Source organism: Akebia trifoliata, chromosome 5 (genome assembly GCF_017979445.1).
Source record: "Akebia trifoliata isolate Shusen 1 chromosome 5, ASM1797944v1, whole genome shotgun sequence".
Lineage (NCBI taxonomy): Eukaryota > Viridiplantae > Streptophyta > Magnoliopsida > Ranunculales > Lardizabalaceae > Akebia > Akebia trifoliata.
In genome coordinates, this window is record NC_141379.1 from 6,581,022 (window position 1) to 6,596,898 (window position 15,877).

Genomic DNA, 15,877 nt, shown 5'->3' on the forward strand with positions numbered 1-15,877 from the left:
TTTTAAAATTAATATCTCTGTTGTGGACTGTCAGTGAAATCACAAAACTGCCCCTTTATTTGAGAAAAAGTGGTGATTAAAATGGGAAGTTTGTCGTCTCTAAATTTTATTTGGAGAGTTACTATTGGCACCCCAACTTCTAAAATAACTGAATGGTTGAGAATAAGTAAAAGTTGGGTGCGAATAAAAGATCTCTCTTTTGTTTTTTTCTTTTTTTTTTACTAGATTTAAATTTTTTGGATTTAAGATATAGTAACGATAATGTTGAGATAATAATTTGAGCCAAATCTTTTTAATGTTTGGACAGTACCTTTTAATCTTTAATTGCGATGTGATGAATAATTTAAGAAATTGGAATGTGATAAGTAAAATTTGGGGTGCCAATATTAACTCTCTGTATTTTAATGAATTTATTGGTCCACAAAAATTGGTGATTTAGACACTCTCCTACAAATTTAAATGATGTAATTGCCTTCATCTTCAATCTCTATCCAAAAGTTTCTTGATTTTCTCTCAAAATCAATCATCTTCAACATGTTTTTACCCTTATTTTAAATCTTTAGATTCTATTTTTTTTCAACCTTTATATTGGTAGAATGGTGGGACAAGTAGAATGATGGATTTTGGGGTAGAAAAATTAAGGATTTCTATAAGACATTGAAGATGACTTGAGTAATAATAATTTATTCTAGGGGTTAACAACTTTAAGATATTAGATTCTTAGGGTAAATTCATCTTCAATCTTACGATTCTATCTCGTTCAACCTTAATATCTTCATAACAAGATAGAAATTTTGGAGAAGCAGAATGATGGATCGTTGAAATAGAAAAAATCAAAGTATTTTTTACAAGACATTAATTACTATGGATTGAAGATGAGCCTGAGTGGATTAAAGATAGTTTACCCTAGGAGTTAATGGCTTGGATACAACAGATTTTCTTGGAGAAAAATCAACAAATTTTAGTTATAGGTTGAAGATAAGGGAATTTAGTTCGTAGGTCTTGTGTTCAATACTAAGTATGAGCATTAATTCCTCCGGGGTCAACTGCAAGGGCACACCCTCACTTACTCAATGCATGTGATGTGCGAACGTGCACATGCCTTGGGACTAGTCCTTGAACGGATTGGAAAAAATCTAGATATGGACCCAATCCGCTATTTACAGGAACACTTAAAGAAAAAAAAAAAAAAAAAAAAGAGCAACGGGTTTGCATTAGATGTAGCAAAGTCTATTCAAAAGCTAGTATTTGAAAATACATAATATGCACATGGTACTGAAGTTTTTGTGAACGTCAAATGATTTTACCTATAATCGGAGGGGAAGATGTAGTATATACAAAATATGTTGATATAAATGCACATTTTCATGATAAACAACTATTATTAATTCATCATCATCATACAAATCGTAATCTAAGGTAAAGAAGCATATCAAAATATACTAAAGACTAATGATAATCTGACTTGAAAATTTTCACTCAGACTGTACTCAAACCTTGGTTGACGTGGTAAGTGCACAAAATTTTAAATCTTTTTTTCTTGTGTATCCTAACGAAAAAGATCTCTTGTAATATGCACTGGCCACATCGATCATGTGACCAGTTTCGAGTCAGAATATCACGACTCTATATTAAATACAATAAGAAGAAGGTAAGTATTGTCATTTTAGGTTAGAATTGGTCAAAGTCAATAGTCAATGTGAAAAATTAAAAGTTTTTAATATACATGGAGGCATACCTAGCTTAACTTAATTAACGGGAGAGGTCATTGGAATTTTTTTGTTTTTGGTATTTTTGTTGTATTTCGAGATATTAATTCAGATGTTGCTTACGATCACAAAAGCCTCATCCCCAACAATGGAAAACAACAGGCGCATGATAGTGACCACTTTTATTCCTGAAGTGACGTGTTCTACTGCACATGACACCATATTAAATTTTGTATATTTTCCGCCAAAGTGGTTGTTGATATTTTGACATTTTGTTAGTGGAGGAGGTGAATTATGGGATGGCAATCTACTGTGGACAATAGTCCTTGCGATCATCAAAGGCATAGATCATTTTATGATTGGACGGTCAAGATGATCACTTGATGAGTCATGTGAGGCACTGTCCTACACTATTTCCTAGTTAAAAACCATGTTTTAAAACTCGTCGAGTCAAGGCATCAAGTGGTTTGACTCGTTTGAGTTTTGATTTGACTCAGCAGTAAAATTCATTTTTAATGATTTTTTATATAACAGAAAGCTGTTATTTCCACACCAAGTTTTACTAAAGCCACCCCAATTGTGTGTTTATTCTTCGATGATTTACTTATGAATTTGGTTGTCATTGGCAAAAGAATCTCGTAAAAAAAAAGGCAGTCAATGTTTTTTCTTAAAAATTCAACTCAAAACTTGATTGAGTCAACTCAAATAAATTTCATGATATCTCGACTCTTGACCCAAAAACTCGATGGAACCATGATCGAGCCAGCTCAAGAATGCACCTAACCAAGTTGGAAATGAGTAATGATAATCTGACTCCCCCACATGGCATATTCAAAATACTCTCCTGGTGTGGCATATGCCGGACCATAGATTTTCTTTCATCGGGATACACAACTACACATATTCATGAGGATGTATAATATTGTATTCCGACGCATGAAGCCTATGGTTCTAGCACATGTCATGTCAAGAGAGTATTTTGAGTGTGTCACATGAAGGAGTCAGATTATCAAGACTCATATAATAGAGAGAGATTTACTAGGCAGACCTATCTGCTGCAATTTTATTACAAAAACTCTCTTACTTTATCAAGTTTGTTACTTGAACAAACCTTACTTTATTAATCGAGCTACCATAACTTGCTTGGTAAGATTAGAAATTTTACCAAGGGTAAGTCACTGGGACCTCATGGTTATCAAATTAGCGATTCAACAACACGGCCTTTTAGATTTCATAAACAAACTCAGATTCAACCCGAAGAAAAAAAAAAAAAAACTTTTTGAACTTGACTGAAAGTGTTGAAATTGGACGGCTACCGAACTTCTCGATTTAAATCTACAAATCATCAGTGAAAATTAATTTTTTCTTTTGATTTTTTTTCAATAATTATTAGAATTTTATCCTTTATAATCCTATGGCATCATATCATATTTTTGAATGACACAAATTGATGTGTTAGAATCCACTCCAAAGTATGTTAAGTCACAAATTAACCCCTTAAGTTTGTTACAAATTAACCCGTAATCTAGTGGGTTTGTTTTATAACAAACTTGATAAAGTGAGGTTTGGTGGGTAACAAATTTCATAAAGTAAGATTCCCGTGATGTTGTCAGAACTCTAAGGGAGTTTTTGTAATAAAAAAGCAACAGTTAAGCGTGCAAGGTAAATCTTTCTAACTCCCGTTACCCTAATAAATAAATAAATAAATAAAACTTTAACCAAGTTGATAAGGGTTTATGAAATTTTGATACCACAACTTGGCTTCAAATTTCATGATTATCGAACCTGTCTTCTCCTGTATAGATTACTATAATCACCATATTGTCCAACTTATTGAAAAATTTATGACTCTTACGGATTTTATGATTAAATCATGATTTTTAATATTAAATTAAGAAAAATAAAAGATGATCTTTATGGACTAGTAAAAGGATATGAAATTTACGAATAAGTTGATGCGACCATTTTACCAATAAAGCATAAGATAATGATGATGGAAATGAGGATACCATTGATCTTTACTGGTACAATATAAACTTTAAATATGTTGTAGTCTTTTGAATTTTGTTTTTGCAGTGGACACATGGATGATATTAATATAGGATTCAATGATTCTTCATTGTAATTTAGTATGAAATTTGATGATATAATATAATAACTCCAACTATTAAGAATAAGAATAATTACACACAATTCTAACTTAATTTTCAATTTTATTTTTTTCTTGATTGTTTTTTTAATCTTTTTTCCTTGTTGACTTATTCCCAAATCTTGACTTGACCATTATGTTGGTCGCCAATCCTTGCTTGCCTAGTTTAAAAAATAATAATAATAAAATAAAATAAAATAAAAAATAATATGAAATGGAGAATTATATTTTTTATTTATTATAAAAATTTTAAAAATTTATTAGCTTTAATTTGACTTGATTACTTGTTGTCCATAACACTCGATTTGATGGACGTCCGACGGTTTTTAATTTTAGGGATGAGGGTAATCATGAGCGTGTAAATTTAAAACGTGGAGAAATCATTTTTCCAATCTATGGGAGAGAATTTGTTTTTTCCTCCCAAAGCAAATTGGTTTGTACATAAAATTCAATTCCGATGAAAATATATGATCAATATTTCATGGGCAAGACAGGTGCGTCAAATTTGACTATAAGGTTAGGTGGGCAACATATTAAAAATGTGAGAAGTAGGCTTCAAGGCGCTTCGCTTGACCACGGAAAGTCAATTTGGGAAAGGTCATCATTTTCAAAATTATCAAAAATTGTCTTTATTAGGACTAATTTATTGAATTTTCCTTGAAAGAATGTTAATTATTTTTTAACCAAAGAATACAAATAAAATAGTTTTTTTGAAAAAAAAAAAAAAATGCACTTGTTAGCTGGTATAACGTACTCCTGGCCCTGGCCGAGGCATCGAAGGATTAGAGGAACTCAGAGGATTCATGGCAGATCCTCATATAATGTGTTAGTAGGCAAGTAAGACTTGAACTTATGATCTCACACCATCCAACTTCTCCCCAAATCACTCAAATAAGGATTACTTTTCACTAATCATGGTTTAGTTAAGTTGGTTAGGGACTCGTGTAGCATTCTAAGGTAGTTATGCATGACCATGAGGACGAGGTTATTTACTTGAGTCGTGATAATATTGTTGTAGTATGTGGAGCTTGATAGTAGTCAACAAAGAGGTACTATAAATCAAGTCACACCTTTATGTCGAAAGAAATTTTTTCAAGAGTATTTTTGTAATTTCACTAATATTATGTAAAATTATAGTTAAGTTTTCTGGGATATTTATATTTCTCGTTTTTAGGTGAAAGGGCATAATTTGTAACTGCGAGTTTTCTCTTCATAGTGGAATTAGTGTAATCCGTGAACGACCTCAATTTAGAGGGAATCACTTAAAATCTATGTGTTTCTTTATATGATTGCTTATTTGTTTTTTGTTTTTTTTATTTGTATTCTTGTTTCGATTGCACCTATTTTCTTGACAAATATGACTCGCCAAGTGGCATACTCAAATGACTCCATGACGTGACACGTTCGGGTACCGTAGATCTGTATGCCTTAAGATACACGATTGCACTTCCCTATAAAAAAAATGTATCCTAAGGCATACAGATCTATGGTTCCTGAACTTATCTACATCATGGAGTCATTTGAGTATGCCACCTGGTGAGTCATATTATTAGGATTCTATTTAATTACACCCCTGTAAGTATGACTGTCAACCGATCGGTTCGATATTAGATCAGTGTCATTCCAATGATGATGCAATTTTTTTTTAAAGATGTACCAATCTGATCTGAACGAATTAATGAATATGTGAAACGAATCCGATCCATTTTATTTCATCCTTAATCTGAAATCGATTCGGTTTGATCCTAAAACATACCTTATTTTCAAATTATCGATGTTCAAAAAATTTAAAATATATAAAGTCAAATAAAATTTAAAAAAATTTACTTTCCTTCTACAAATATAGAGGGAAATAAAAAAGATTAAAATGTTTTATCTATATATACTTATAGGAAATTGAGAATAATAAAAAAAAAAATATTGAAATATGTCCGAATCAGATATTTCGAATTGAATTGGGGTACATCTGAATTTGATCTGAAACTATTTTAGATCTAAGATTTCAAAAATCCATTTTCATGTTTTCCAAGTTGGTTCGGATCTTAGGTATATTTCAGATCATTACCAGCCCTATTTATAGGCATTTAATTTGAACCTTAACAACCAAAAAATGGAGGAGATAAGGAATCGAAGCTTTTCTTCCCCCTTCTTCCAATGTTAAATTCATATAGCATCCATGGTCATAGAAATTTTATTTTGAAACACTAAACCAAACAAGCAAACACTTGAATCTTTTAGAAGATAATTAATTATCACAAAAATTAATCTTTTACATTCAACATATATACAACTATCAATTAAATGAACATAAAAATTAACATCAATTACATGGGTTCACAACCACACTTGCAAAAGTTGTTCCCATGCAACCAAAAAAGAACTTTTTTTGTGTATTTCCAATTTTTGATGAAGAAATCAAGTATGATCATCAAGATTGTATGTCTATATCGTAAAAGAATATCAACAACTCTGGGGGTGGTCTTGTTGTCGAATCTTGTCGAGTATAGAAATTATGTCCAAATTAACAATGCTTGTAGAAAATGAAGGTGGTGCATAAGCAACCCTATTAATATATATATATATGTACCAACATAATTCTTCCCATTCAATTGCAAACACCACTGCTTCTTCCCGGGATGTAAGTACATGTAGAAGGACCTGAGGGAGTCATGGGGCCTCTTTGGAGAGACTCGTACACGACGACAACCTCCTTCAACCAATCCTCCCCTTTGAAAGGCCTTATCGCCTCTGACGATCGAAAACTCGACATAAAGAATATGGAAAAAATGAATAATATTATACAAAGATTTCTCCTATAAAAAGCCATTTCTATGGGGAAAAAAATGAAATTTTTAGGGACAAAAGAGAATATTTGTGGATGAATTATGTTTTGAAATGGGTGATGAGAAGAGGAGCATAAAGGGTGCTTATATACCTTTAGAGTTGTAGATGTTGACTTTGGGCAACATTGGTGACTACTAGCTTGTATGAGAAGTTTGAACCGAGTAAGGTCTAAATCAAACATAAAGAACTTGAACATCAATTTGTCTAATCTTCAAGGTTGAGAGAGTCCATGAATGAGTTTTAAAAATCGAACCCATGATTGAACCAAAAAATTTATCAAATTGATTGAAATGTGGTTGGACCTTGACTCAATTTAATAGGATCGACTAACATTTAAAAAAAAAAAAAATTAACTTTAAATTAAAATATGCATGCTTTTCATTTTGTAGATTAATTTATTTTGAGGGTTCATTGATTGAACCTGTTTTATTATAAATTCGGTCGAAGCTGATTGGACCACTGGTTCGGTATATTTTTTTTTTAAACATTGGTTGTGAATTGTGATTGTCTCTCTCTAGTCTCTAGGTTTCCTATTGACGTATAGCATTACGTTTGGCAGAAAACAAAGTAAATCAAGTAATCTTTGACGGTCAATTTTCTTGTTATGAGATAGATATAAGACGTTCAACGTTGGACTTTTCTAATCTCAAACCACAGTTCACGCACAACGTCAAACATGTGGCTAAGATGGAAGGAAAATAAAAAAAATCATGTTTCCTAGGGATTGATAATTGGGTATCCCTAGGAGTAACCTCCCATCTAAGTCTTACGTCGTGGCTCAAACATGCAATAGGTAGAATGCATGTGTTTAATATATGTAACCCCTGGCACTATTAAGAAGATGGGGATATTTTTGTCATTTAATATATTGTGAAGAAAGGCCGATTCAATGAAATGTTCACTAAAAGTTGGGAAATTCTCGTTTCAACGTATTATTTATTTATTTTAATTTCAAAATTAAAAATTATGTAGCAAAAAAAATAAAAATCCAAGGTAAATTAAAAGAACTCATTCTCAAAAAAATGTGTTGTTTATTATAAAAAAACACAAACTATTTGAATTGAGAGAAACGAAGAGAAGTGAAGGGAAGAGGAGAGAAAAGAAGAGAACATAAAGCAAATTTCTCTTCACCTTGTTTAGATAGATCAGAGACAAAAAGAAGAGAAAATGATTGAATAGAAAGTAATTTATTCTATTTTTTCACTTCCTCTCTAAATCTCTTTGATTTGGGGGAGAATAAATTCAACAATTTTCTCTCCTCACTTTTCTTTCCAAATAAGAAAAAAATGGAGAGAAAATTGATTCCTTTCTTTTCACTTCTCTCTATTTCTCTCAATCCAAATAGAGTATAAGGGGTGTATTAATAATTTAAAATATGTTTTTCCTATTTAGTAAAATAATTTAATTTCAAAATTGATAATTTATTATTTTTTAAATTAAAATGAATAGTACAACAAAATTAGAATTTCATAATTTCCTCTACTTTTTGTGGTAATTTCCCCTAAGAGGAAAAGTCGGAATATTTCAAATGTATACTAAAACCCCTAAAAATTATCCTAATTTTTCTACTTTTTATTGTAGGCATATGACACTGTTAATTAGGTCAATGGCCTCTAATTGAATCATTTGAGGTAGGAAAAACAAGTAAAAGGATAGTGATCAGAATGAAATTGAAATCTTCTTCTTTATGTTATAGGTTAAGGCAAGCCCTACCAATGAGGAGGCGGAGCAGAGTGGAAATGTTCTACACTACTACGAATAAAAAAGAGTCTCAACCTATTTTATAAGTGTCCTATAGCAAAGTGCCAAGCTCAGCTTCGAAGAGTGACAGGAAGACCACCACTGTACATCTTTTTTTCAAAGAGATAAGAACACGTTCGCCAAGAGCAAGAGTGAAACTACGAGTTAAAATTAGGCGTGCTCTTATTAGATGATACCACCAGACGCGCCCCAACATCTCTCTCAATACAGGAGAATCTCTCTTGAATTTTTTTTTTTTCAATCAATCCATCATTCAAATGCTATCCTTGGATCATAATAGTACTTATCTAACTCTGAGAAGGCAATCCTCGACAAATTCCTTTCGATTTTTGAAGGTCTGAAAGGCTTCTTGCTTTTGCCAAAAAACATGAGAACGCAAGTGTCGAAATCAAACAAAACATATGGAACATCCGAAGACAAAACATGTTCCCGGGGAACTCGTTTCATGTTGGCATATTCGTGCCGATTAGACGTCAACCATAAAATCCATCACTATACTGAGCAGAAAATAGACATCTACATCTCTGTCAAACAATACTATGCACAATTCTCTCGTGAATCGCATTGGTTACTCACTCGGGGGGGGGGGGGGTATCCTAAGATAGGTGGAGTAAGGCAGACTTGAGTTCGATCGTGAGTTTAAGCCCCCTTGTTGGTTACCCACAGGAAATTTTCTCATCTTGCCTAATATGTGTGGTTAGTGGGGTATTACATGTACTCGGGGGATTTGAGCGAGATATGGTGCTCTAAGAGGTCAATTGTCTCGCCTCTACTTGTAGAGCCTCCGTATTAGAAATCCCTGTCATTATTACAAAAAAAAAAAAGAGTTAGACCGTGAGGATTAGCTTGAGCCATAAGGGGCACTAGGTAATGAAGGACTAGGTCCGTAACATGGTGCTTTGATCTTGAGCTTACATGTAGGTCCACTGATCCTTATTTGTACTAGTAAAGTGCACGTGCGTTGCACGTGAATATAAGTTTATTTTATACAAAATATAACTAATTATTTTTAAAAGAAAAAAAATGTAAATATTAACAATGAGAAACCATCGATATATTTATATATATATCCCAAAACAACTTGTAGGCCTTGAGGGCACTTTTAATATACTCTCACCTATTGAATAAGGTTTTTTTGTTTAATTGAGAAGTTGCAGCAGAAAAGGAAATGAACTAATGAATTATTTTAATTGAATAATATGAGGGGTTTTGTTTTTAAATAAGAGGAAAGTAAGTTTCTTAAGAAATACAGCCCAAAAACAAACTTCAAGAAGGAAGCAAGTTTGATAAAAATAATAATTAGATTAAACACCCACACACACACACACACAAGAGAGAACCAATATCTTGCAATATTCACTTTTCTTTGTTAAGAGGAATTTGTTGCCCTTTGACCCCTGAGATACACACTACATTTTGCTTGTGGATATAAAAGGCCCAAGGAGGGGATGGAATCATCAAGTCCTTTTTGGTTTGTATTAATTCTACAAGGGGGCAATAACATAAAACTCATTAAAATGTCTACAATCCGTATTTTTCAGATATGCAAACATTAAACTAAAACTCTAAACCTAAACAAAAACCTAATGAAAAAGAATTAAAATCAAAATCAAAAATAAAAAATTTTAGTTATTTGATAAGGCTAGAGGATAAATACCCCAATAACATGGTAAGGCCTTATTACAGTCTTCTCAATGGTTTCATAGAAATCTTAGTTCTTTCTGGAGTCATTAACAGGTCCAAAAACCATGTCGACGACAAGAAGGACTTGGGCGATTTCTTTGCTTCATTGTCTTCTTTGAGCACAACCCACTCTGAGTTACCCGTCAATGGGTTCGGTTTCAACTGGAAAATGCCCTGAGTTGAATCGAAATTGATGCTTTGGATGATTTTTCTGTTGCTGTAAATTAATGAATGACAGGGGGATTGGTTAGGGTGTGAACTTTCCCCCCTTTTTAATGATTCTCTGTAATTTGTTTTTACTATGAGAATAGAGCCTTTGTAAATGGATCTCAACTAATAACTATAAATGATGAATATGAATCTTACCTTGTCTAGAAGCGTTTCTCAAATCCCTTATTCTTAGTCACCTCCGCAATTGAATGAACTTGTATTTTTATTTCACCCTCGTTCACCACTCTTTTCCACAAGTTATTAGCAATTGCAGAATAAATAAGAAAAAAATTGTGAAGTTAAATAGTGGTATTTTTTTTTTTTTGAAAGGAAGTTAAACGGTGGTAAAAAATGAGTTCGGCCTCATCTTCTATCATAACCTCTTCAACTTCTCTCAAAACCCTAACCCTCATTTTAAGATGGCATGTTAGCAATCTGTATAAAGTAAACATACATGAAGCCATGTCACTTCTTCTCCTAAAATCTATGAATCACCTAGTCCTTTTTGTTATAGAAGTTACAACCAAAATATATAAGTAAATATAATATAAACCAACAAAAGAGTAATAACCTCACTTCTCTCAGCAACCATTCACTGTTTATCAGTATCTGAACATGACATAACAATAGATAGTTTAGTGTAGAATTGAAATTGTACAAGGCTGTCCAACAAAAAAAATGATATTAAAAAAGAAATTGGTGTCATAAAAAATCCCAGAAATAAAAGGTAATTATTAGTGAATGTGATTACACAATAAGCATTTAGAAAGAACATTGTTTACGCATCAATTCATTGTTCCACATACCCGATAATGGATAACTCATCATATCATGAAAATAGTTATGCCCAAACACTTATGTAACAGACACCATGTTTTTTCCATTTTTATACAACAATTAGCTTAATTGCTGTATACACATATTATGTTAGTAAAAGGGCATCTTGAATCAAATAACTTGAGAGCATTTTTAGTATTCTCTCACTTAATGAATAAGGCTTGTTTACGTTTAATTGAGAAACTGAGACAGAAAAGGATATGATGAACTAATGAAACAAATGCCTTGTTCGATAGAATGTGATCAAATATTAGCATAATTGCATGATATCCTATCAAAATCGTAGGATGTCTGAATAATAAAACTTAGATAGTAAAATAAAATTTACTTCTAGCAGAATTGGATTTTAAATTTTCAAGAGTTCCATACATCTCCTTTGGATTCTAAACCCCACCCCAATGACAAAAGATTATGAATGAAGAGTCACAAAGCATTGTTTCAACAGGTCCCAATCTTCAAACCAATTTCTATATTTCCATTTCTTTCACCTTTTTTTTTTATTTATAAAACAAATAAAAATCTATAGTTTAACTTTATATGCTACTCACCAGTCATCAATAACTTTGTTTGCCAAGAAGATAAGTGATGCACAGGTCCCCCACACAGCCTTCCCCTTTTCAACAAAGTCGTGTAGAACAGGAAACTGAAATTAGATTACAACAAGTTAGTTAATATTGTTGTTTCTTCAAATTCTAGCCTAACCAACAACAACTCATTTCATCAAATTACGTATTTGTTATAAAATTTCTTCTGCGTAGTTTGGATGGATTAGATTAAATGGGTATCGCAATAAATTAAACTCAAATTTTCCTTTTTGAACCTACCTCTGTCCCCATAGATTCATCAATTGCTTTTTGCCAGGCAACAAAAGATCTCTGAACCCACAGCCCTCTCACGGCGCAGCATAAAAAACCCACCAAACACTGAGAGAAGATGAGATGGATCAATAATTCTAATTGCTGAGAGAGAGGGGGAGAGAGAGAGTGAGAGAGAGACCGGTGATATGTTCATTGAAATATCCCTGTAAAGCAAGGACACTCACGACCATTGTCGAAGAAGCTCGCCCTACCATTGCCAAGTTTTCTTCGTTTCTTATAGTCGATTCAACCCCTGCATGTGAAAAAATAGAATGAAGAATACGTTGAGAAGATTTTGAGAGAGAAGTTTTGATAAGAAAATCAAGGGTTTCTTCAACCTGATCATGGAGTTGATTGTTCAAAGAGATCATTGCAATAATGATTCTTTGCTTTCAAGAATATTCGCTAAATAAAGTTATTTGGAGAGAAGGTGAAGAGGTAGAGACAGAGAGGATGAGGATTTGGGTTCAGAGAAGGTGAAGAGGTAAAGAGAAATATCTTTTAGGAAAAGTGATTAATGAACCCAAGCAACGGTTAGGTTCCTTAGACAACGTTGCAAAGAGTCCTTAGAAATTAATTACTGTCGGATGTAAAAGGAAATATAAAACTTATTAAGGATATTTTAGTCAAACAAAAAAGTCGTACCATCAATCCTCTTTTAATATAAGTAATAGATTTGCAATTATAGGGCTACATAAATATCATGTGTATGGTCAACATAAATTGTTAACGTGCCGAGAGGCAAGAGGAAAACCCGTTCACGGTTAGTGGACCAACACCATTCGAAGGTGGGTGACTCGTCGTACCTGCAAAACTACCATATCCTATTAAAATTGAGAGCTGCTATTAGCACAACAACTTTTATTTATAGCACACCAATTCATATGTAAACACATACGCTTAATTTCATGTAGAGCTATTGACAAGCAGTAGGTTTTAGCCAATCATCTAATGATCATTAGCCCCAAGTTCAAGTTACAAAATTCAATCGTTTAGGAGATCAAATCGAATGATTCGGTAAAAGTTTCCTTTTTAGAGGTTTTAGCGAGTTCTTGGATTCTATTTTTTTTTCTTCTTTTGGAGTGTCTTTATTAGTAATTTTAGTATATTAGAATTTCTTTAGCTGAATTAGGAGTTTTTACTATTTTTGAAAATATTTCTATTATGGATAAATTTTGGATTTTGGGTCTATAAATTGATGAATGTAGTTTAGAAAGTACTTTTGATTAATAAAATTTTTGTTCTTAGAGAAATTTCTCTTTGTTTTTTCAATTCTGTTATTCTTTGTGAATCAACAAGTTTTTTATGCTGAATTGTTCAATATTTTTTTTAGAATCAATGAACTAATATGAAGATTGTTCTTCGTTTTGTATCAATTGATGTGTAGTTAATAAAAGTGGGTGCGACGGTAAAATCTCTTTTAAAATTTCAATGCTTCAATTCATTCTTTCACAAATGTAAACTTTGAAATTGAAAATTTGAATTTTTTTTATACAAATAATGATGTGAGAATGAATATTTTACAATGATCATTATTGTGAGATTGACTTACCTTGTTATATGACTCCTTAAGTGGAAGGAAAAAAAATGCTATAGTCATCTTTATCAAATTTGAAATCTAGTTTGAGCTTTGGCCAAGGCGGTAAGCCTTAGCAAATCAAGGCCATGTAGCAAGGACAGATTTACCGTGGAGGCACTTGCGCCCACAAGAATTTTCAAAATCTAAAAGATTATGAAGTTATTGGGACAGATAAATAAATTCGCAATTATTATCCCCACAAAAATTCCTTTCCCTCTTAGTTGCTCCACAATTATTATTTTTCACTCTTAGGGGTTCAACTCAAAACCAATTGGCGATGGGTGGAGAGCCCTAAGAACTTATAAGGACAGATACAAGGCAATGAGTGTCCAATGTGGGACTAAACTCAACATACCCCCTCACGTGTGGGCCGGACTGGGTCAAATCACATGGAGATATGAACTGGGTGACGTGAAGAAGAGAAAAGCCCACTCGATACGATGATAAATTTTCGGGGTTTAACTCAAAACCAATAGCTTGTAAGGAGAGACAAGGCAATGACTGTCCAATGTGGGACTAAACTCAATAGCCTTGCCACATAACCTTTGGCTAAGGCTCAACCCACCATAACACGATGGTTCCACCTTTGGATAAAATAAATTCTACTTTTAGAGAGAGAGAGAGTAAATTAGCCCGAAAGGAGTTGGGTCGGGCTAGAAACAGATTGGGCTTTGACTAAAACTAACACAGCCCATTAATAGTGGATCAATCATGGGCTAAAACTTTTAGGCCTAAATAAATCTATCCATTTAAGACGCAGCCCAGTAAATTAACAACCCTAACATTAAAAAATAAAACACTCTCGAGTCAACTGAGTCAACTCAGTAGTTGCTTGGATCAGACTTACATGTAAAAATACAATAGAGAGAAACAAAGCAAATAAACCACATGATATTATCATCTGTACTTTGGTGTTTGGAAGGAGAGACTTCTCTTTATTTGGACGGTTGCCGTTCTTAGCCGAATAGAGGATCGGCCTCTCTATCCCCTCTTAACAACTCACTTCCAACGTTATGGCTACAAAATTATAATCATCTTTTTAATAATGTATCAAAGATGATATTTAATAATAAATTATAAAATATTGAAAAGATGATGCATTAATATAAAAATGTAGTTGGTTTTAGAGTAGCAATTTAGCAGGGTTAGATCAAATTTGGATCATATTGGGTCGATTTGGCACCAATTCGATAAGGATCAGATCTAAATTTGAATCAATAAATATTGGATCAAACTCTTATTGGATTTTTAATATTTGGATTCAAACCCATTCCAATAACAATCGGGTCAAGGTCCTGATTGAATTCAAATCGGGACATAATTGATCTAAAACCAATCTGATAAGATATTGGATTGGATCCTTATTGAAATCCAAATCGTCGATCTAGACCTAATGTTTTTGAATCAGATTGGATCGGATTTTAGGTCTGATTTGATCCATTGATAATCCTACACTTCAGCATACGACAACCTCAATAGATGTTCTTTGGAGCCTTTTTTTTTTTTCTCACTCTTTTAAAATCTTCAATTTGCATATTATTCTTAATTGTGATTTTAAACACCTTTGTTGAATGTGAACAATAAAATTTTTTAACAACCTTAACGATTGGATTCATAATTTGCTGTTGCTTAATAAGGTTCACGAATCCATCTCAGTTGTACCATAAATTAGTGTGCTTGTATCATTTCATGGTTCTCCATGTAAGTAAGGTTTAGGTTACTTTTTTTCTTACTTTACCATGTAATTACTTTTAAGATCAATGATAAATTGACTAGAAAAAAGTCACTCGAAATTCACTTCTTGATGTGAAACCATAGATCATTTTCCTTGTGTATCCCAAAGAAAAAGATCTATGGCTCTGTGCACATGCCACGTCAACGAATGAATTTTGATTGGACTTTTTTTGAGCTAATTTATTGCGACTCAACTTTTAAGGACGAAATGAATATGTTGAATTTAAATATGGTAAAATTTAGATTTATTATGATTGAAGTACTAATAGATACTACTATGTGATACTTGCCAAGAACAAGTTCCACAACAAAGGTACATTTGCCCTTCGAAATATTTATTGGCCATTATGGTTTTAAAAGTCATTCAAGATCAATTACTTGACGGAGCCATCTTTGTCTTATAGGATATTGGGCAAGATAGTTTATGTGAGTCATCCATCACATTGACTCATATGAGCTCGGAGATGATTTCGTTCAATATTTGAAAATATTGATCAATTTCTAGGTTATGATT

General features: G+C 32.6%; 2 protein-coding genes across 11 annotated transcripts; both read right to left on the reverse strand.

The window, feature by feature from the left end:
• Nucleotides 1-6,198: 6,198 nt before the first annotated feature.
• Nucleotides 6,199-6,726, reverse strand: LOC147401295 (uncharacterized). The gene has a single exon (XM_086441567.1). It carries the CDS (start codon nt 6,683-6,685, stop codon nt 6,464-6,466), a length of 222 nt encoding a protein of 73 aa, XP_086297693.1. The 5' UTR covers nt 6,686-6,726; the 3' UTR covers nt 6,199-6,463.
• A 2,315-nt stretch (nt 6,727-9,041) lies between these two features.
• LOC147401296 (uncharacterized) lies at nt 9,042-12,580 on the reverse strand. 10 transcript variants are annotated; one of them, XR_015178428.1, is made up of 6 exons: nt 12,389-12,580; nt 12,190-12,303; nt 12,018-12,116; nt 11,742-11,836; nt 10,513-10,602; nt 9,437-10,363 (listed from the first exon to the last, which is right to left on the reverse strand). XR_015178428.1 is itself a non-coding variant. In XM_086442508.1 (5 exons), exons 2-5 carry the CDS (start codon nt 12,263-12,265, stop codon nt 10,144-10,146), a joined length of 444 nt encoding a protein of 147 aa, XP_086298634.1. In that variant the 5' UTR covers nt 12,266-12,303; nt 12,389-12,580; the 3' UTR covers nt 9,421-10,143. The 10 variants fall into 10 exon arrangements, 5 of the variants coding, with proteins under 5 accessions (XP_086298634.1, XP_086298633.1, XP_086298632.1 ...); XR_015178427.1 differs by having other exon boundaries at nt 10,513-10,965; XR_015178429.1 differs by lacking the exons at nt 9,437-10,363; nt 10,513-10,602 and adding an exon at nt 9,042-9,262.
• Between the last annotated feature and the right edge of the window lie 3,297 nt (nt 12,581-15,877).